The 22732-nt window shown below is 35.9% G+C and overlaps 2 protein-coding genes across 11 annotated transcripts in view; one reads left to right on the forward strand and one right to left on the reverse strand.

Moving 5' to 3' along the window:
• LOC128227123 (phospholipid-transporting ATPase VB-like) overlaps positions 1-14337 on the forward strand; it is a 38241-nt gene extending 23904 nt beyond the window's left edge. For all 3 annotated transcript variants that reach the window (XM_052937347.1, XM_052937348.1, XM_052937349.1), the window contains 10 exons: positions 2638-2732; positions 3325-3460; positions 3938-4113; positions 4392-4616; positions 4894-5151; positions 6189-6389; positions 6737-6817; positions 7258-7359; positions 8146-8333; positions 8613-14337. In XM_052937347.1, coding sequence (XP_052793307.1) covers positions 2638-2732; positions 3325-3460; positions 3938-4113; positions 4392-4616; positions 4894-5151; positions 6189-6389; positions 6737-6817; positions 7258-7359; positions 8146-8333; positions 8613-8949 — 1799 coding nt within the window. In that variant the 3' untranslated portion in view covers positions 8950-14337. The remainder of the gene's footprint in view (positions 1-2637; positions 2733-3324; positions 3461-3937; positions 4114-4391; positions 4617-4893; positions 5152-6188; positions 6390-6736; positions 6818-7257; positions 7360-8145; positions 8334-8612) is intronic.
• Positions 14338-14870: 533 nt separating this feature from the next.
• LOC128229391 (protein furry-like) overlaps positions 14871-22732 on the reverse strand; it is a 53868-nt gene continuing 46006 nt past the window's right edge. For all 8 annotated transcript variants that reach the window (XM_052941293.1, XM_052941292.1, XM_052941290.1 and 5 more), the window contains 8 exons: positions 22610-22700; positions 22067-22131; positions 21687-21785; positions 20860-20943; positions 20141-20251; positions 19443-19642; positions 18962-19059; positions 14871-18720 (listed from right to left, as the gene is read on the reverse strand). In XM_052941293.1, the coding sequence (XP_052797253.1) occupies positions 18569-18720; positions 18962-19059; positions 19443-19642; positions 20141-20251; positions 20860-20943; positions 21687-21785; positions 22067-22131; positions 22610-22700 (900 nt within the window). In that variant the 3' untranslated portion in view covers positions 14871-18568. The remainder of the gene's footprint in view (positions 18721-18961; positions 19060-19442; positions 19643-20140; positions 20252-20859; positions 20944-21686; positions 21786-22066; positions 22132-22609; positions 22701-22732) is intronic.

Below are 22732 nucleotides of genomic sequence, written 5' to 3' on the forward strand. Positions count from 1 at the left end.
ACCCCTATCATAGTTCTGGTCATAGAATAATGTTCCTGCATCAAGGCAATCTGTGAACCATACCACTATGATAGTTCAGGTTATAGAATAATGTACCTGCTTCAAGGCAATCTGTGAACCACACCCCTATTATAGATCTGGTCATAGAATAATGTACCTGCATCAAGGCAATCTGTGAACCATACTCCTATTATAGTTCAGGTTATACAATACTGTTCATGCATCAAGGCAATCTGTGAACCATACCCCTATTATAGTTCAGGTTATAGAATACTGTACCTGCATCAAGGCAATCTGTGAACCATACCCCTATTATAGTTCAGGTTATAGAATACTGTTCATGCATCAAGGCAACCTGTGAACCATACCTCTATGATAGTTCAGGTTATAGAATAATGTACCTGCATCAAGGCAATCTGTAACCCATACCTCTATGATAGTTCAGGTTATAGAATAATATACCTGCATCAAGGCAATCTGTTAACCATACCTCTATGATAGTTCAGGTTATAGAATAATGTACCTGCTTCAAGGCAATCTGTGAATCATACCCCTATGATAGTTCAGGTTATAGAATAATGTACCTGCTTCAATGCAATCTGTGAACCATACCCCTATTATAGTTCAGGTTATAGAATAATGTACCTGCATCAAGGCAATCTGTGAACCATACCCCTATTATAGTTCTGGTCATAGAATAATGTTCCTGCATCAAGGCAATCTGTGAATACCCCTAGATGATAGTTCAGGTTATAGAATAATGTACCTGCTTCAAGGCAATCTGTGAACCATACCTCTATTATAGTTCAGGTTATAGAATATTGTTCATGCATCAAGGCAATCTGTGAACCATACCCCTATTATAGTTCAGGTTATAGAATAATGTACCTGCTTCAAGGCAATCTGTGAATACCCCTATGATAGTTCAGGTTATAAAATAATGTACCTGCTTCAAGGCAATTTGTGAACCATACCCCTATGATAGTTCAGGTTATAGAATAATGTACCTGCGTCAAGGCAATCTGTGAACCATACCCCTATAATAGTTCAGGTTATAGAATAATGTACGTGCATCAAGGCAATCTGTGAACCATACCCCTATGATAGTTCAGGTTATAGAATAATGTACGTGCATCAAGGCAATCTGTGAACCATACCCCTATGATAGTTCAGGTTATATAATAATGTACGTGCATCAAGGCAATCTGTGAACCATACCCCTATCATAGTTCTGGTTATAGAATAATATACCTGCATCAAGGCAATCTGTGAACCATACCCCTATCATAGTTCAGGTTATAGAATAATATACCTGCATCAAGGCAATCTGTGAACCATACCCTATTATAGTTCAGGTTATAGAATACTGTTCATGCATCAAGGCAATCTGTGAACCATACCCCTATGATAGTTCAGGTTATAGAATAATATACCTGCATCAAGGCAATCTGTGAACCATACCCCTATTATAGTTCAGGTTATAGAATAATATACCTGCTTCAAGGCAATCTGTGAACCATACCCCTATTATAGTTCAGGTTATAGAATAATGTTCCTGCTTCAAGGCAATCTGTGAACCATACCCCTATTATAGATCTGATTATAGAATACTGTTCCTGCTTCAAGGCAACCTGTGAATCATACCCCTATTATAGTTCTGGTCATAGAATACTGTTCATGCATCAAGGCAAACTGTGAACCATACCCCTATTATAGTTCAGGTTATAGAATACTGTTCCTGCTTCAAGGCAATCTGTGAACCATACCCCTATTATAGATCTGATTATAGAATACTGTTCCTGCTTCAAGGCAATCTGTGAACCATACCCCTATTATAGTTCAGGTTATAGAATACTGTTCATGCATCAAGGCAAACTGTGAACCATACCCCTATTATAGTTCAGGTTATAGAATACTGTTCCTGCTTCAAGGCAATCTGTGAACCATACCCCTATTATAGATCTGATTATAGAATACTGTTCCTGCTTCTAGGCAACCTGTGAACCATACCCCTTTTATAGTTCAGGTCATAGAATAATGTTCATGCATCAAGGCAATCTGTGAACCATACCCCTATTATAGATCTGATTATAGAATACTGTTCCTGCTTCAAGGCAATCTGTGAACCATACCCCTATTATAGATCTGATTATAGAATACTGTTCCTGCTTCAAGGCAATCTGTGAATCATACCCCTATTATAGATCTGATTATAGAATAATGTACCTGCTTCAAGGCAACCTGTGAACCATACCCCTATTATAGATCTGATTATAGAATAATGTTCATGCATCAAGGCAATCTGTGAACCATACCCCTATTACAGTTCCAGTTATTGAATAATGTACCTACTTCAATCTGTGAAATATACCTCTATTCTAGTTCTGGTCAAACCAAAGTACTTATTTTATTATGTCTTCTCGTTTTTCTAGTCTTCTAAGATTAGGAAGATGTTGTTTTTTTGTAAAATCCCAGCCTCTTAAAGGCGCTGTTCTGAATTTATAAAAGACTCTTTTTACATGTTTTTTGAATGACCCTTGTATATTTTCAACATGTCAGTCAGATGCAGACAAATTCATTTTGTAGCAATCCTGAACCTAAGATGTGTATAAGATTTTCTGATTTTTCCTTCTTCAGAAAATGAGGAGTTCAAGATAATGCTGCAAAACACGGAAAAGCATATCATGGAGTACGCCATGCAGGGCCTCCGAACACTGTGTATGGCCAAAAAGGTATGTAAGAGAAGGGTGCACAATTATTTTTAAATTTGATATTCATATCATGGCTTAGTATATTGCTGCATGCAAATTTTTAGGACAGTCATCTTGGCTTAAAAGGTTGTGGGTGGGTGTGTTATCATAATTTATGTATTTCGTTTTTAGCTTGACTGACCAAAGGCCAGATGAGCTTATGCGATGGCGTGGTGTATGCCATTGCTGCGTCTGTCAACAATTGCTTGTGAATGTGTAACAGTGCTCAGTTTTAAATCTTAATCAAACTTACACATAAGAGCTTGGTTTCTTTCGAAAAAACAGGCTGATCCATCCATGCATGACTGGATTATGGCCCTTGAAATTATAAAATTGCTATTAGAGCCAAGTCAAAATTTGTTGTCAAAGATACACAACTTGTTGTGCAGTTAGTTTTTTTTGTTACACTCTCCCTTGTTTTGTTAAAGAGGTGACAATTACAGCTTGTAGATTTTAGCTCTACTGGCCAAAGGCACAGTTTCTGTTATTCGTGCCACCATCTGTACACAATTGCATGTGAACATTTGTTCAAATTATGCCCGTGGGGTCAAAGTCTTTCTTATTTTACATTCAGACAATCACACGTGCAGATTATGAGCGATGGGCCGCCGATCACCTGACCGCAGAGTCATCACTAGAGGATAGAGAGGAGAAACTGCTGGCCTCTGCCTGCAGGATTGAGGAGGACCTCGAACTTCTTGGAGCCACAGGTCAGTTGGGTGAGGGTACGGGTCTGAAATTAGGTAACCTGGGGTAGTGGAATTGAGAATTGAAACTATGGACCTCTGTCTGCATGATGGTGTCGGGCCTGCAACTCTGTTATACCACAGGTCAGCTATTGTGGGGAAGAAGTCTTAGATAGGGTGAATGTTGATGGAGGTGGTGGGGTTGATTTTGAGCAGACACTGCTAACCTCTCTCTACAATAAGATGGAATCTTACTTTAACTCCTGTGGGTCACTGGTGAGTGGGAGGGTATTGGATTATCCTTTTGCTAGGTTGGGTTTGAGGATGAACATCTTCTCAGGAAAATATGTCAATTAAGGCTGAAAAACATTTCTCTGCTATGAGGGGGCTATTCAATGTATCTTAAAACATACTCAATCAGCTCCATTCATTATTGCATGGATCTGATATTTCTGAGATTATATTTTGTGGATGAAAATCAAACACTGAATATTGTTGCAGGTATTGAAGACAAGCTACAGGAGGGTGTGCCAGAGACAATCGCGGCAATGCGGGATGCAGGAATCAAGGTGTGGGTGTTAACGGGAGACAAGCAGGAGACGGCCATACAGATAGCCTACTCCTCGCAACTCTTCAACTCGGACCAGCAACTCATCATTGTGAATGCTGAAACCAAGGTTGGTGAAAACAGAGTTGTTAAATCAGATTGGTCTTACATAGTAAATGTTCATGCAGTTTCCTTAATCTGACGATGGTTCTTACATATTGATCACATGCCTAGAAGTTGAGTCCAGGCTTAAACCATAGTTAATAATATTTAGTTCGAGGGTACTTAATTGGTGACCTTTTTAGAATCATCTTATTGAAGTTTCTGTAGGAAATAATTTACAGTGTATAATTATGACCATGTTTTTTATCAGTAAGTAAATCCAAACCTGTTTTGTTGCATTTGTAGGAAGAAACAAAGGATCTCCTGGAACACCACATTAAACAGATTCATAGGGATGAGAAAACCCCACAGACAGAGTCAAGCCCACCTGCCAAGAAGCACTTGTACGGTCTCGTGATTGATGGGAAAACTCTGTTCCACGCCCTGGATGCAGACCTGGAGAAAATGTTCCTCCTCCTGGCCGGGAAGTGCAACTCTGTTATATGCTGTAGATCTAGTCCAATCCAAAAGGTGGGTGAATTTAATTTGTTAAACATGCATTAATAAGACTTGTTCACTTGGAAGACACCTTGTTTTATAGTTTAGTTTTTGTTTGAGATAAAGCTCTGGTACCTCTTGTTTGTGAATTTCTATTTGACTCCTAAAAAGTTCTTATGTCCATTGTTTAAACTGAATGTTACACCTTAGGTTTAAGCTCACAGTCAGTCATTATCGCATTTGTTACTTATTTAAGTGTTGACTTTTATGTGAAATATCATAATGACAATCTATGACCTCTGTTTTTCAGGGTTTGGTTGTTAAGTTGGCCAGAGACGAGCTTAAGGTGCTCACATTAGCTATAGGGGACGGTGCAAACGATGTTGCCATGATCCAGATGGCCGATGTTGGAATCGGAATCTCAGGCCAGGAGGGCATGCAGGCAGTAATGGCATCTGATTTCGCAATTGCCAGGTTCCATTTTCTGGAGCGAATGTTGCTGGTCCATGGTCACTATTGTTATAGTCGCCTCGCACGATTCTCCATCTTCATGTTCTACAAAAGCTTAGTGAGTTGGATTTTGGTTATGACAGAAAATAAAAATTCTGATTTGAGATGATACCTATAAGTTGGAACATGGTCTTGCTTTATAAACATGTTCTTACTATATAAACAGGGTATTTCTTTTTAAACATGGCCTTGTTTTATAAATATGGTCTTTCTTTATAAAGATGGTCTTGCTTTATAAACATGGCCTTGTTTTATAAATATGGTCTTTCTTTATAAAGATGGTCTTGCTTTATAAACATGGCCTGGCTTTATAAATATGGTCTTTCTTTATAAAGATGGTCTTGCTTTATAAACATGGCCTTGCTTTAGAAACATGGTCTTCTTTTATAAAGATGGTCTTGCTTTATAAACATGGCCTTGCTTTAGAAACATGGTCTTCTTTTATAAAGATGGTCTTGCTTTATAAACCTGGCCTTGCTTTAGAAACATGGTCTTCCTTTATAAAGATGGTCTTGCTTTATAAACCTGGCCTTGCTTTAGAAACATGGTCTTCCTTAATAAACATGGTCTTCCTTTATAAAGATGGTCTTGCTTTATAAACATGGTCTTCCTTTATAAACATGGCCTTGTTTTATAAATATGGTCTTCCTTTATAAACATGGTCTTCCTTTATAAACATGGCCTTGTTTTATAAACATGGGCTTGCTTTATAAATGTGATCATGCTTTTTGAAAAGTTTGTCTTGCTTTATAATTATGGTCTTTCTTTAAAAAAGAAATTTGCTTGTTTTTAAAAATCTGGTCTTGCTTTTGAAACCTGGTGTTGCTTTAAAATATTTTTTTTAGTTTTATTCAAACTATTTGATGAATTTGCTAAGGAGTTATATTTTAATGGTTGTCTAGTTATATTTTATATGTATTTATACACCATCCTTGTCAAGTGAGTAAGTTGATTTTAGGTCCCCTTTAAAATTAGACCATTGTCAAGCAAAGAAAAATGGATCCTATTTTTAAGTGTCAATTTCATGCGTGTGTCACTTTTTTAATAAATACTCGGTACGACTAATAGATGAAAAATATTTTTTTATTCCTACAGGTGACGACGATGATGTTGTTCTGGTACAACCTATACAGTGGTTACAGTGGGAACACCCACATTGACAGCCTGTTCTTGATGGGACATCACGTCTTGTTCACCGCATTCCCGCCCATTGTGAGCGGAATCATTGATAAAGACTTGAATGCAGAAACGCTAATTTTGTACCCGGAGTTGTATAAAGTGGGACCAGAAGGACAGGTGGGTAGTGTGAATTTGAAATATGTAATTTAGTTTAAAATTACAAATACGATGTAATTAGCAGAAATACGATGTAATTAGCAGCTTTGATCATCAATTTGTCTGTTCTTTGGACTGTTTTTGTTTTGCAATTCACTCCATTCCTCTTTCTACATACAATCGCTGAAAAAATTATTAATCAAACAGGTACAATAATTGTTGTCTCATTATGTTGACAAATAAAATCTAATTCTTCTTTTTCTGTACTAAACCTAAAAGAAAGAGTGTTTTTTTTTGTTTGAATGAATTTGAAGGTGAGTTTTTGATGAAGGGCTGTGTTTTTTATGTCTTGATGTGTTTTATTTCAGACCTACACGAGGCTATCTTTCCTCATAATCTTCCTCGACTCCGTCTACCAGAGTGTCTGTATTCATTTTGTCTGCTACTTTGTAAGTACACATTACAGGAAGTCTAACAATAGTGTATAGTTTACATGCAGACTCAGAAATAAATGAGAAAAAGCTAGTTATTTTATGCTTATTAATATAAGCTCCATTGGAAAGACAGCAATAAGCTGATACGAATCACTCTCAAGTCCGTTTCCTGTGCAGAAACCAGTGTTATGTCCTTCTTTAGAGGCCAAGAAAATGTTCTCCATTTAGGGATCAAACCACCTCTTGGGTGAGAGACAGACAACTATACCACTAAACTTTTCTCACCCTTGAAATTAATTTAAAAAAAGTAACAAAATCCAATTCTTCAGGTTTTAAGGTTTTTTGTTTTTGTATGTTAAACTTCAGTATTCACTTCCATATAAAAAGTTTAACTAATTGCTTTAATTGCATGAGTGTCAACTTCACTGACTGATGTATGTATGTTACCATTACAGGGCTACTTTGAGGGTGTGGGCATCTGGGAGTTTGGTACAACAATGATGGTGATAACAGTTCTTACAATCCTGGTGCATTACATCATAGAGACATTCAGGCTGGTAGGTGCTGCATTCTGGGCTGGAAATTCTTATTCTTTATTAAAACAAAGTTGGTGATCTAAATGCATATGTTATTAGAAAATAAAGGAAACTTAGTCCTTTGTATTTACTTAGTTCTTTGTATTTTAGAAAAATCCCACTTAATGAGAGTTATGTCTGATACAGTTTGCCCAAATAAATGAAATGCGGAAAAATTGTATATTCAATACAGATTGATAACAATTATGTCAGTAGTATTTTGTTATGTTTTCAACATAAGAAACTCCCAATATGTAATCATAAAATTAAGCACGGCAGACTACAGATGTACATCTAACTTGAGGAAGCATTGATGGCAAGTGATGAAACTTGGTGTGTAGGAAGCTAATGTGAAGTGCTAGCTTGGGAGTACATTTGTTTGGGCTGAGATCAAGGTCACTGTTACTTTACGCCCAGTTACTTGATTTAGGATTGATGGATAGTGATGAAACTTGGTTTGTAGGTAGCTAATGTGAATAGCTAGTTTACTTTGTTTTACTCCCTTACCACTATAATATGTCATTATAAAAAAAAAATGACTCCTGGAGGGGCCAAACAAATTTCAGGTCTCAGGTATTTTAGGTGAGCAGATGGGTAAAGCTAAATTAACCATGTATTACTGATGGTCTAAGTTTTTCATAGTAATGTTTCTGTATGTTGGTTTAGAGGGGTCCTGAATGTTATTGCCTTCATTCTTGTTTCTAACAAGCCTAGTTCTTCTACAGTATCCCCATTTTACAACCTTACTGATAGTGTGTTTTGTTCCAGATGTGGCCCCAGTGGCTGACCCTGATCCTGAGTTTCCTGATTTTCTGGTTGTTTGGGATCATCATAGACTCGTTCTTCATGACATTTGACCACCCAATGACCCCCTACTGGGTCATGATGGTCACAATCTCCAAACCCACGCACTTCCTTATGGTGGCCCTTGGAACCATCACTGCATTGTTACCTAGGTACATTAGAAGAAGTTGACCTTTGGCATATTAAGAATGGCTATATTCAAGTACCATTTCTTTGTTAAGAAGACATAAAATTTCAACAATTCCTGATTGTTTTGCATTTTTTAAATTAAAATATTTTGACAAAATAAGTAAATTATAATTTGAAATTGTGTTCAGTTTAAAAAACTGTGCTCATGTTCACTCTTTGTATTCTCCTTGCACTCGTGTTTACTCCACTCAGTTACATGTAGTCTTAAGCTGGCCTAATTTTGAAATGATTCCCATCTTCAGGTTGATAGTGCGAATTGTGCAGCAGACTGTATTCCCTGATGTGATTATGAAAGCCCAGCAGATGGAGAAAGCCCAGGAAGAAGCTGAAGAGAACAGACATGACAATAGCAGAACCACAAGCCCTGACTCTGCCCAGAACAACCCGCGAAAAGACTCGAAAGATTCTGGGTACGATAACAAGGCATTAGACATGAAACATGACCTTGAGGACACTAAGCAAAATGGGCAGGTGGAGTTTGAAAATGGTGCCAGTAAAAATGGGGAAAGAAACGGTCACATTCGTCAGCGACAGTTGAGTAACCCGCCAACAAACGGGGTTGCTGAGACGGCCACATGACGGTGAACCTGCACACTGGAGCTTCACGAGGGAGAAACCATTGGACCTTATGTCTTACATATTATACGCCATTCAAACTGCAGCATTATTGTGATATAATTTAGTGGTTGGGTGTCAGTGTATGGCACAAATGGCACTACATGACCTGTACATATGCCAATGTGATACTGATTAAGAATTTTATTATCATCCAATACAAGTATCTCAATTTTATGTATCCATTTTCACCTTTCAAGGCCGTTTTCATTTCTCGTTTACAGTTGGTTTCCCGTTTTATGTGTTTTATTTATGATTTCAAATGTTACCTTAAAGATCAAAATAGTTCAAATCCAACTTTTCATTATAACTAAATCAAAATTGTTCAGTTATTTTTCTTTTTGAGTGTAGCTCCTTTTTTAACTGGAAACTTTATCTTGTACAATGCAACTATTTAAATTATTTAAGGATCTAGAAATCCAGTATCCTTGACTATTTAAAATAATGGTTTACCTGTGAAATATATATACATTTTGCTTTGTGATATAACTCAAAGATTATGTTTGTTAAAGGTTAACACATGGTGCACATGTAGAGTTGGTCTGTAGATGTTGTACACTTGTTGTGTTTATTAAAGAGTTTACAGGGCTCTCACTAGGCTGGAAATTTTGGGAGAAGTGACTTTTCCCTTCAGTCAATTTAGGGAGAAGTGGGGAGAAGTGATACTTTTCGTAACACCTGATACAAAAACTATGCCATACCATTCACCTAAGTTTATATTCACATTAAAATTGATTGCTATAACTATATAAAATGTTCATTAAATAATGTATCATTTTTGACACAGCAAAAGTGTATTTGTCAATGTCACATAGTTTATTTCAAAAAAGCATCTAAAATGAAACAAACCAAAAAAAAGAAAGCTTAGGTTTTGAAATAATCAAAATGACCTTATAAATGAACTGTCAATATAGTAGGGGAACGAATGTTGTTTTGGTACGTTCGGGATAGGGTACGAATGTCACATTCAGCTATGCTGTTATTTACTTGTCTCTTGCTAAATAATTTTAAATATACTGACATTTAAAAAAAATAAAATAATAACATTTAAATCCGTGTCCTTGATGTAAAATTTACCAATACATAATGGGAGGTTGAAAAATTAACTTGGAAAATTGTTCTGACAAAATGGCGATCTCGCTGATTTTTTTTGACATCGTAACTGTGACAGGAGAAAATCACTGTAAGTAAACATTACATAAAGCAAAAAGAACAATTGTGTTTACAAATCAATTTTTATCATGGACATTTCACTAAAACCAATCAAATATTTGGTGATGCGTCATGTTATTGATTTTCTTAGCCTACTTGCCGAGATGGCTATATGACCGTCTGCTTCAAAAGCAACAATGTTTAAATGTCTTGCATTGTTTGTTCAATACATACATTAATCACTTTTTAACTTCATTAATGCTTGACACGATTTTTCATAATTATGTCGCCTTTTCTATCTCATTTTAACGAACTTATATCATTTGATCTTGGTCTTCTCAATGTACATTCTTATAGGTTAACTTTCTATAGCTCCGCCTTCTGGCGATGTTTTGGTAATTGAATGACACAGCCCAATTATCGGATTAGGAGATTACCAATTTGTACGAATGACTTAATTATTGTGATGTTTTGACTAATATGACAATGGCCAAATACTCGCTGATTGACAGATTTACAATGTGCTAAAATTTTCGGCGAAGTGAATGTTGCTTTGATGATACAAATGGGCGAAGTCTGGGAATTTTAGGCGACCACTTCGCCCAAGTCGCCCCCTCGCGAGAGCCCTGAGTTTATTGTTTTATTTAAAGGTACAGTGCCTATTTTTTACAATGCTAACGTTATGCTGCAATATATACCATTACAACAGTGATACCACAGATGTTCTGACACTTTTCAAATAAACATGGGTTCGAGTATTTATTAGCCATAAACTTACAATATATTTTAGCCAGAACTGTAAGGGATGTTGCTATTTGGACCATGTACTTATTATACATTCCATTTTTGTACTCGTAGTCATAATTATTATAGCATATGCGCAAGTGATTTTGTACTGCTGAATATAGCGTGAATCAAAGCATACTTTATAATATTTTTGATAGGAATATTTTATCAACCAATTGCATAATAGCGATTTATAATATATATAATATACAACATACCGACAATATAACATATTTTCATTTACTTTCATTTCATACAAGCAATAGAGCAAACATAATGGGTTTTTTCATTTCATTTTATGAAGTGACTATTCACGTTTTTTCAACCTTATTTACTCCATATATTTTGGCAGATCTATTTTCTCAAATATTAAGCAATACACCAAACTATGGTTTTCATTAGTATTTTATGATATTAGCAAATTCACAAACTTATGTTCCTTATTTAAGCTTCTTTTCCTTAAATATTTATCATATTCATTTTATCAAATATAATGAATGACAGTTTAAAAGGGATGATGCACATGCATTCTGGTACCTGGGACCAATAACAATCCTAGTCCCAGCTGGTATATATAGCTGGAACATGCATAAACTAATAGAGAGCACCTGTTTCATCCCTTGGAAATGCTGGACAGTATTCATTACTCATTGTGCAATGGTTTTATTTTCAAATTGCTATTGCATTGCATCCATTTTGGCCTTGGAAGATATTGTAATGTTGTATTGGTTTCTCCCATAGTTACAGTGTGCAGGGATTTTATTTCAAAATCTTCAGGTTGTGGATTTATATTTTATGCAAACATTTGCCGCATGTGATCTGTAAAAACTGCTACAAATGCTTAGTATTTTCGTTTAAGAAAAATTGATTTTTTTCTGTCACTATCACAAATTGTTTCCATTCCCAATTAGTTGCATTCATTGTTCATTGTTTATATTCTTTCTTGTTTAACTTACCTGAGTTAGTGTTTATGCTCATGTCTCGGCCATAAGGATCGCAGGACTGATTCTGTTTTATCATTTAGAAAGCTTCTGACAAAAAAGAACAACAAATGTGCCAATTAGTCATTAATTGGTTTTATTAAGAGGTTTATTCAGTGGTTCGCTCGCTCCTATGTGGTGACTTGTGCCGAGACAATTGCACCAAAACACTAATTGTGATTTAATCTAAATATTACCCAATATTCCTGTGCATAATCAGGTAGCGTCATAATAGCAGGCTCTGTTAGGGGCTTCTTTGATGATGGAATGTATATTTCAATAAGGGAATATATATGACACACTTATACTTAATTTCGTACAATGCTTTAGTTCTTACCATGATGTTAATATGAAAAGGTATAAAGTGCTGAATTATAATATATGTGTGCAAATGATTTAAAGTGATGTTGTATTTGCTTACCATGTTATAGTTTAGGAATTGAAATCTTACAGTATGTTTTTGATTTTTATCAATGCATATATGTCTATGACACAATCATTCATTAGTACATTTGTTCTGCAGATGTTTATGTATCTCAAAATCAAAATGTTTTGTTTATCATTTACGAAACATGCATTAAAAGACACACACGCACACGCGAGCGCGCGGGCGCGCGCAGGCACGCACGCACGCTTGATTTATCACAGAAATCAGCATATATAGAACTACCTTTATCTTGTTGTATCTATAGCAGGTTAGTGGAGCATATTTTATGAAGGACCAAAATATGTATTCGTGATGTGTGTTTTTTTCTCAATAATAAGTGGCATTTACTTTCCATCAATTCATAAGGATTTTATGTATTTTCAGGCTAATCCTTTCAGGTGTGCCAAAATCTAGAAACAATCCCATTTGTTCATCTGTCTGACTGATTTTTTTACTTTCATTTATTTATTTTCATACTGATGTGTTTGTAAACTACTCAAACTTTCTGTTCCATCGCATCAGTTTGTTTTGTCAGGCATGCACAAACTTTCATTACCGGTAACTTGTTGAGTTCTTTATTTCAAAGTTTTTGTTTATGTTTTATTGTATATAGTATTTTGTTACTGTTATTTTTGTACATGTATGCTTTCATTATTTATATACAATGGTTTAAAAGTCTTTAAAGTTGACAACATTTTGTCAGCAAATGCAAAAAGGTTGAATCAATTCTTTTTTATGGCAGATCCTAGTTGAATTTTAAATGTTTTATAGTTTAACCAATGAAAGTAAACAAATTTATTATAAAAAAAGCATATTTTCAGAGACAAGAACAATAAAAAGTGTTTGTTTAAAGAGAATTGGTTGAACTTTTGAAGGAAGTTTGCTGTGTGGCTAGTCTGACTGTGATACGTAATTTGTTCTCTTTTCTGTGTTGGAGTGTTCAGGATAGCTTAATGTCGGCATTTATACTTGGCAATTAGAGACGACATTGGGTTGTTGTACCCCAGACATCCTTACAACAAAGCATGAATGAATGCAAGAACATTTCTTTTTATGTTCTATTGTTTAAACTCGCATAAAGTGGTGTGTGTAATTTTGCATGTGTATTGTCAAGCAAAATGTAAGAATTGCAATATGTTGCAGGCTTTTAATTATTTTTATATTTTCTTGATAATGCACTCTCTTTTGTCTTTGATAATTACGTCTCAAATGTATATAAAAAAATCAGCAGGACAATCGGTTGCTGAATTGAACAGGTTTCCTTAAAATATTTTTTGATACAGAATGTTGTTGTTGTTTTTAATTAAATGTCGGTAATGTCAGTCTGCAACCTAAATTACAGGTTAAACAAAAATATGAAGCAATGTCCACAATGCAAGGTTGAACTCTGTCATTGAGTAAAACTGATTTTACCTGTGACATGTTTTTTCTTATTCTCATACCTGTTCTCATATAAAGAAACTATTTTACAGTATATGTATACATGTTTTCTCTTGTTATATGTTAAATACTTCTGAAAGTTCTTGACTGAAAGCATTTTATTGCATGCACATAAGCTTATCAGTTTTTGATGAAGTATGATAATGATGTACATGTATGTATGATGTATGTATGATATATGTATGCTGTATGTATGCTGTATGTATGATGTATGTATGATGTATATATGATGTATATATGATGTCTGTATGATGTATATATGGTGTATGTATGATATATTTATGATGTATAATGTATGATGTATGTGTTAATGAATGAAAGACCAGCATGCCAGAAAAGTAATGTATATGCTTTTGACATGGCTTAGCTGTATGAATGATATGCCTGTTACTACATGTATTATGAATGATGTTTATAAGGCCTACATTAAAGTGTGTGTTGTGATTGCATTTCTGTTTGTATTTCTGTATGGTGATATATTGTCTCTTGTAGAGGCAGTACATCTTCTTAAAGTTCCTTATTTTACTGTTTTATTGACAACAGGCAAATAAAACATATCAATTTCTAGCTTCTCATTTGTGTTTTATTATGCCCATCAGAACAAATAAAATCTAAATACCACTCCACTTGAAAGTTAAATATATGACAAAGTTATGGACCGGACACAAACGGTCATAAGTAGGGCTTAGGTAACAAAACATTCTAATTTAAGAAGGTTGCTGTGACCTTGACTTCAAAGGTAGGGACATGAGTTTTGTGCGCAACATATCCTCATACTATGGTGGTCACTTTCACCAAATAATTTTAAAAATAAAATCCAACATCGCATGACCAAGATATGAAACAGACACAAACTATTTTCTGTACAGCTTTTATAGCAAAACATACAAAGTTCAGACGGTTGCTGTGACCTTGACCTTGTAGTAGAGACATGGGTCTTGTCACATCATGCTATGGTGGTCACTTCTGCCATGATTTTTAAGTCCTACCATAAATAAGAAAAATTTGGACCAGACACAAACAATTATCAGTAAGGCTTATTTCGCAAAACAAATTTCTGTATTTCAAAAATACTGTACACATGGGAAAACAAGCCTGTCTAATGTATACAAACCTTTATTACTCTTCATACAACATAGAACTTTTATGATTTATATATATTTGGCACAGTGAAGAAAGATGCATCAGTAACAGACCAAAACAGACATAAACACAGATCGCAACCAAACAAGAACATGAAACAAACACACTCTAGCTCACAGTAATACTCGATTGGTTTAAGCAAATCTTATTTTCTGACCAACATAGAGACACATGTTTGATCATACAGATTCTACTCACAATAAAGGTACAAATCCTTGTACAGTTTAGCTTACAATATGCAATGTGAAGAAAAATGGTCTAAAAACATGAACAAGGATTTTATAGAAATAATGGGGAAACTGAATGAAATCTACAGCCTTTATTTTTGTTCTATTTTACACAAATGTGAACATTGATTATGCATGACTGGCCTATGTATGGGAACAGTGGGATATACAACAAAATTCATTGAGAAAAAGCTTATTAAATGAGAACCAAAAAATGACATTTCAGATATTTTGTTTTTGGCCTTCCAAATGATAAAGTCGGCAGGCTAATGGGTTTTCGGCCTTCATGAGCCTGAACACTAAATTTTAACAAGAGATGTTTGTCAAACATTATGCCCCCCCTGAGCGCCATGTTGTCAGGATTATATGGACAATTGAATGAAATATGCATGGACCGTAATGACAGCTGTTTTGTTGCTGTTTTAAGATAATGACCATTAAAGTGTGAGGATAAAGTGTGATATGACCGTCATGACCTTTGACTCTATGAACTCAAAATCCAGAGTCATCAGCTGGTCACCTGAAACCTTAATGTCAAGTTTGAGGGCCATGGGTGCAGGCATTGTCAAGTTATCACAAGACAAGTTTTTTTCGTTCAAGGTCACTGCGACCTTGAACTTTGACCCGATGACCCCTTAAATCATAAGGGGTCATCTACAAGTCAGATGCAACTCCAATTCAAGTTTGAAGGTCATGGGTTCAGGCATTGTTGAGTGCCTGGTCAGGCTTAACATCCATGTCAAATTTAATGATCATAGGTTCAGGCATTGTTAAGATATCAGTGGGGGAAGATTTGATAACTTTTTGCGTTAAAGGTTACTGTGACATTGACCTTGGCCTGATGACCCCCAAAGTCGATAGGGGTCATCTACTGGGCAGGCCCAACCTTCATGTCAAGTTTGATGACCATAGGTCCAAGAATTGTCGAGTTTGCTTTCAAGGTCACTGTGACCTTGACCTTTGACCCCTAAAATCAATAGGGGTCATCTACTGGTCAGGCCCAACCTCCATGTCAAGTTTGAGGGCCATGGGTGCAGGCATTGTTGAGTTATCACTTGGACAACCTTTTATCATTCAAGGTCACTGTGACCTTGACCTTTGGCCCAATGACCCCTAAAATTAATAGGGACAATCTTCTGGCCAGGCTCAACCTTCAAATCAAGTTTGAGGGCCATGGGTGCAGCCATAGTCAAGTTATCACTCGGATAACCTTTTACCATTCCAGGTCACTGTGACCTTGACCTTTGGCCCAATGACCCCTTAAATCAATAGGGGTCATCTCCTGGTCAGGCCAATTCTCCAAGTCAAGTTTGAGGGCCATGGGTGCAGGCATTGTTGAGTTATCAATCGGACAACCTTTTACCATTCAAGGTCACTGTGACCTTGACCTTTGGCCCAATGACCCCCAAAAACAATAGGGGTCATCGACTGGTCAGGCCCAACCTCCAAGTCAAGTTTGAGGGCCATGGATGCAGGCATTGTTGAGTTATCACTCGAACAACCTTTTACCATTCAAGGTCACTGTGACCTTGACCTTTGACCCATTGAGCCCAAAAAACAATAGGGGTCAGCTACTCGTCAGGCCCAACCTCCAAGTCAAGTTTGAGGGCCATGGGTGCAGGCATTGTCACGTTATCACTCGGACAACCTTTTACCATTCAAGGTCACTGTGACCTTGACCTTTAACCTGATGATCCCCAAAAAACAATAGGGGTCATCTACTGGTCAGGCCCAACCTCCATGTCAAGTTTAAGGGCCATGGGTGCAGGCATTGTTGAGTTAGCACTCGGACAAGCTTTAAAAAAAAATACCATTAAAGGTCACTGTGACCTTGACCTTTGACCCGATGACCCCCAAAATCAATAGGGTTTATCTACTGGTCAGGCCCAACCTTCTTGTGAAGTTTGATGACCATACGTCCAGGAATTGTTGAGTTATCACTCGGACAAGCTTTGGTCTACCGACGGACGGACAGACCGACCGACCGACATACCGACATGCCTGTGCAAAGCAATATACCCCTCTTCTTCGAAGGGGGGCATAATAATTAAGCAAATACGGAATCACATTACTAACTTTTAAAAATGGTTTATGCAATAAGAACACAAATATATAACTGGCAAGAGCATAGAATTTGAGAAAATGATGGTGATCTTATTTCAATTTAAGAATATAAAGATGATTTCGTACAAAAATACAGCTACTTATCCTGAGACAGAAGAAACTGAATATTAAAAGTCACTCAAAATAGAATGTTTTCAAATCACTGTAACCTTCAAATTACAAGTCGCTGCAATCTATATACCACATAAGCTGGTAATGATACATAACCATTAAAATCAACGTCTTCTGCTACATTCCACACTAGTATCAACACATTGACAAGAATACATTGTCAAAAATCAAGTTTGCACTAGGATAGAAATGAAAGTATGGATGTACTATCAGGGTTGCATGATATACATATACACAATATTTTCTTACAATTGCAATGCCGGTGAAATCTGTCGAATATGTTTTCATGATGGGAAATTGTAATTAATGACAATATAATTTGTGCAATAAAATTATATACAAATCAACTAAGAAATGTCAATAGAAATTATATAAATGTCATTTATAAGTCAGAAAAAGTCTATGGATGTGATAACTGTCATTTATAATAAATAAGAAACATATAGAGTTAAGTAAAACAAGACTTAATGCAGGTACAATAAAATTAAAAATCCAGTAACAAATAGTTTGGAAAAATGGATATAAACTCTGCTTTGTTCATAAATATGACAAAAACAAGAAATCAAGATTGAAGAGTATTTTGATCCCAAAGAATAATAAATGCACTGTAAAATTAAAAAGAACAAATAAATGCAAATCTGTTTGCTGAGTACAGATTACAGCATGTACAAATAATGTCTATATGTACAAATAAATAAGGAAGCAAGTTTGCCATAGACCTGCTGCTTTAATTAGTTTTCTAGGTCATCATTGGCAGGCTTAAGTTAAAAATATAAGTGAATTTGGCAACCATGGTGAAATAATCATTTTCTGATTTTCTGATGCCAATTCCCATGTCCAGCAATACAACAATGGACAGCAATCTGTTACAATTTTCACAACAACTTGCATTAATCCGAAATTTAATACTGTTATTGAAGAAACATTTGTGAATTGATGAAAGAAATCACGGAATGGTATGTCACAACTCCTGATAGAATAGGATTCAGGGCCACTTTCCACATTGAAATTCAACCCATCTTTTCTACAATGTATGCTGATTCTTTTGAATCACTTGATTTCTTATAATTAATCTTAAATTTCTTTTGATAAAATACTTCATGAAAAGTTCACTTTCTTTTTGTTCAAACAGGAAGTAGAAATCACATCAGTATTTTAATCATCACATCCTTCTCGCTGCCAATCCCTTATAGTCATAGTGTGCTGGAGTCAAGTAGGTCGTTGTTTTCTGACACTGAGGGATGGGGGGAGTTGACAGTCCATGTTCGTAACTGCTGGTTGATGTCCAGTAATAGTGTGTGAAGTACTCCAATGTCAAACTGGCTCTTTGTGAACACATACACTCCTGTAATGTATATACACACAGACTGAGTGCCATATAAAAAGATTGATTTAACTTTTACACTATTGACATGTTTTATGTACTTTTCACATGCAAAATACATTGTAGTTTGACCTCTATTTAACTTGCAATCAATTTGTGTTAATTGTTTCCTAACTAAACTATTTCTCTACCATATCCAGAGTTTAACCAACATGTGGATAAACCATTTAACTTGTTAAAGCTGCTGTGAGTATGTACATACCAGACTTTTTCTCTGCCACACCAAGACAGTAGACATTTAGAAGCGTGGAGAGATCATCATCCACATTCTGACCAAACATCTCTCCCGGCCACATTGACCTAAATATAGACGAACAATATACAGTTAGCATGTGAACATAAAGCTGTACTGAATAGTCAACTTTGAATAGTTTAATACTGCAACTTGTTGAAATATAATGTGCTGAACTTTTTAAAAAAATTACAGCAAAACCATACTTAAATCACGCAAACCAAAAGCGAAACTCTGTAGTTTCCTATTACATGGTCCTCAAGGCATCATAAAGCAGTCATAATTACAATGTAGACACAGTGAATACTTCAATAGAGTTTTCTCCTAAATTAAATAATATTGCAGTCAGCATCATGAGCATTAACACATGCAAAAATGATACCACAGAAGCCTGAGTAGTAACCTACATCCCCCAATACAACCAGGTATATGTAGTTCAATCAAGTTTTACCTGTAGGACCTAAGAAGCTGTAGTGCCTTCTGGTATTGCTGTGATTTAAGATACTCTGCTAGTCCAGTAAATGCCTCCTGCTTGCTTAGTGACTTGGGCGAGTCCACATTGAAGGGGGATGCCTGTCCATTCTCCAGCTCTGATAGGGCACTTTTTATCTCCCCTTGAATACTCTCCACTTGGCTAGAGAGATCGTTTACCTAAAATGAATAGAGATATCGTAGTTTTAATTAATGGAAAGAGATGCATAAGAGCAAGATATTGTCAACAAAAGAATCAGAAAACTTTCCTATAAATTCTTTGCCCTCAAATTTCGGATACATATTTAACCTGTACATGCTGAAATGGCTCCAGCAGGAGCACCGCCAGTGGGAACCTTTGCTCCTGTTTTTTCTTAGACAGTCAAGTGACATAGCAATTATTTGAACTAGAGTCATGAGCCTTAAGATGCATTTGAGTTTCGGCCAAGACGTGTATTAAGTTTCGTGTCAATATCTCAAAAGGTTTTTGAGTTATGACTTAAGATTAAAGATTTTGCATAACGCCACTGCAACAATGTAAAGGCTTTAACGAATACCACCAATATTTTATTTTAAGCATCCAAACTAAAGATAAACTGTTCTCAATGATGGAGTAAACTGCAACCAGAAGAATCACTTCCATAAGTGCCTTAGTATCTTGTATACACGCCCATTTACCTGTGTGTTTGTTTTGACAAGGTCGAAGCAGTCCAGCAGTTTGATGAAGCTCTCAAACAGAAGAACGAGTTGGAAGATGAGCTTGTACACTCGTTGACACAGGTCCAGCTTCTGTAGGCAGATAATCAAATTCTAGTGAGACTTGAACGTGTACATATTGCATAATAGTAAACATTTAAAATATTGCAGGTTTTTTAATATATCAATGTTAATCAATGTTAATGAAAATGATCTCATCAATACTCTTTGATAAGTGATTATATTTATATTGATTTGCTGATTTCAAATCGTGGATGCTACTTTATTTTCAACAATTTAACATGTGTCGATCATGCTTATTTTAGAGGATTATAGAGATTTACCTGTTACAGTGATAATATCAACTCATAATTTTCACTGTTTTGAAATTTTAGCATCCACATCAAATACCAGAGCTTTCAGGGCTGGGCCACAATTTCTTAAATTACGTTATGTTCGCATACCATTAAGGGCTTTTCTTAAAATATGCAATTAAATGTAAGTAAATATCCTCTTTAGGCAATAAATAAAAATACAAATTGTTTGTTTCAGTGGATGATCTTGGCGCCAGCCGTGAAACATAGCTAACTCAGTGAAAAATATTATTTTACACTGAAACATACAATCATGTTCTATATACAACCAGCAGATAATGTTTGCCTGTATAACAATGATACAAAACTCCCACAATGTCCCTATACCTGTTCATCTGTACATGTGATAGGAAAGCAGCTTCCATCTCCCAGTGACTGCTGTTTGATGCTGGACTTGATGTGGTCAAGACTCTGTTAAATAGACCACTGCGTTTTTGAATACAGAATCCATACATATACATGACATATACATGCTAATTTCCCAAAATTCTCAAACACATAAATTTTATTGAGATAATCATGAATGTTCTGTAGATCAATCAGTTCATCTATTTGTTTCATACAAATTTATGAAAATGCTCCATTTCATAACATGCATCTTTTTTATTTTGCAGTTAATCACCGCTTATTTCATGGAAACAGTTTCCCTTCACGCACTCACCATATAACAACTGCTATAGATTCTTCACTTTCAGCTTACCGGTATATATTTAAGTTAACTTTTGGGCCATAAATGGACCACTTCATTTAACTTCTATATCCCCTAACTATTCTAATTCATTCACCTGTTTGGCCTGTTTTACATTTTGGAACATTTCTGTGTCACCATAACAAACCCCTTACCCTTAGCATCTGTGAAACTCCCACAAATGGCCCCTACACTCCATTTACCAATTCAACATAATCCTTCCTGATACACTAGGTCCAAAAACATTTCTTCATAAAAAACATAAAGCTTCTGTGTCCTTATCTCTGTTAAACCCATCCCTCCCAAACAATGGACCCTCTTCACTCTGCTCATCTGTTTGGCATGATTCCTCATACAGTAGATCTCAAAACATTCCTTTTTTAACATACTTGGCCCTTTAACCCCAGATGCTGGGCCCTAACCTTAACCCCACCCCCTCCAAACCAATGGTCCCAACACTGCTCACCAGTTCTGCCTGGTCTTTTCTCATACAGTACGTCTCAAAACACTCCTGCATCTCCAGAAGGCAGAACCGGTGTTTCTCCACAACACGACTTCCGTGGATCTGAAAACGTGGATATGTGTTCATATAAACAGGTGTACCTACAAATCTCAGTTCTCTAATTAGTAGAGAGCTCCATGCCAAAACTTCTACTAAATACAACTTGTGGACAAAAAAGCACTTTTTATTTATTTGCTAGGCTTTAAAATTCAACATTTTTAACTGAGCTCGATACATTCATTAAGCCAAACTCAAATTTAAGGATCAAATATCTTTATTTGATGATTGTAAAAAGAGAAGACACCTTAAGCAGGCAACACCTTTCCAAGTTCAATACAACTTACAATGTCCATCTCGATGAAAAAGTAGGGACACTCAAGGTCAGTAAACATTGTGTCCAGAGCCTGCAGTGATCTCAGTTAAGGATTCTTATTAGTAAAAGAGGTCAACTGACACTAGTGTAGATCAGGGAAAACTATAAACAACCATGCGCATCAGTATCAGTCAAGGTTTAACTATAAATGACTATGGTCGTTAGTCTCAGTCAGATTGAAGCTATAAACAACCATGGTCGTCAGGATGTATCTAAACAACCATGGTCTTTAGTCTCAGTCAAGGTTAACTATGAATTACTAAGTTCATTAGTCTGAGTCAGAATGTAACTGCTATTGCTGTCAATATCAGTCAGTATGTGCCCATTTTTACCCTTTGCCAATTCATCCTGAATTTTTCAAACAGTAAAATTTAATCAGTTCAAACCTGCACAATCTTAAATCTTTTTAATTCCGACTTTTTTTTCCAATTTTAGAGTCTTAATATTTCACAAAAATCTCATTAAAGATCTGTCTGTAGTTGCACAAGAGTTATCACAATGATTGAAAGGATATATAGCTGTGCTCCAACACTTTTCAGGCCTTCGGTCTTGGAAATGTAATAATAGGCATCCTTTGTCAAAGTTGCAAGCCTCCGCCTCAATTCCTGAAATAACCATTTATAACAAGTCTTCAAAA

Source organism: Mya arenaria, chromosome 3, assembly GCF_026914265.1.
Source record: "Mya arenaria isolate MELC-2E11 chromosome 3, ASM2691426v1".
Classification (NCBI taxonomy): domain Eukaryota; kingdom Metazoa; phylum Mollusca; class Bivalvia; order Myida; family Myidae; genus Mya; species Mya arenaria.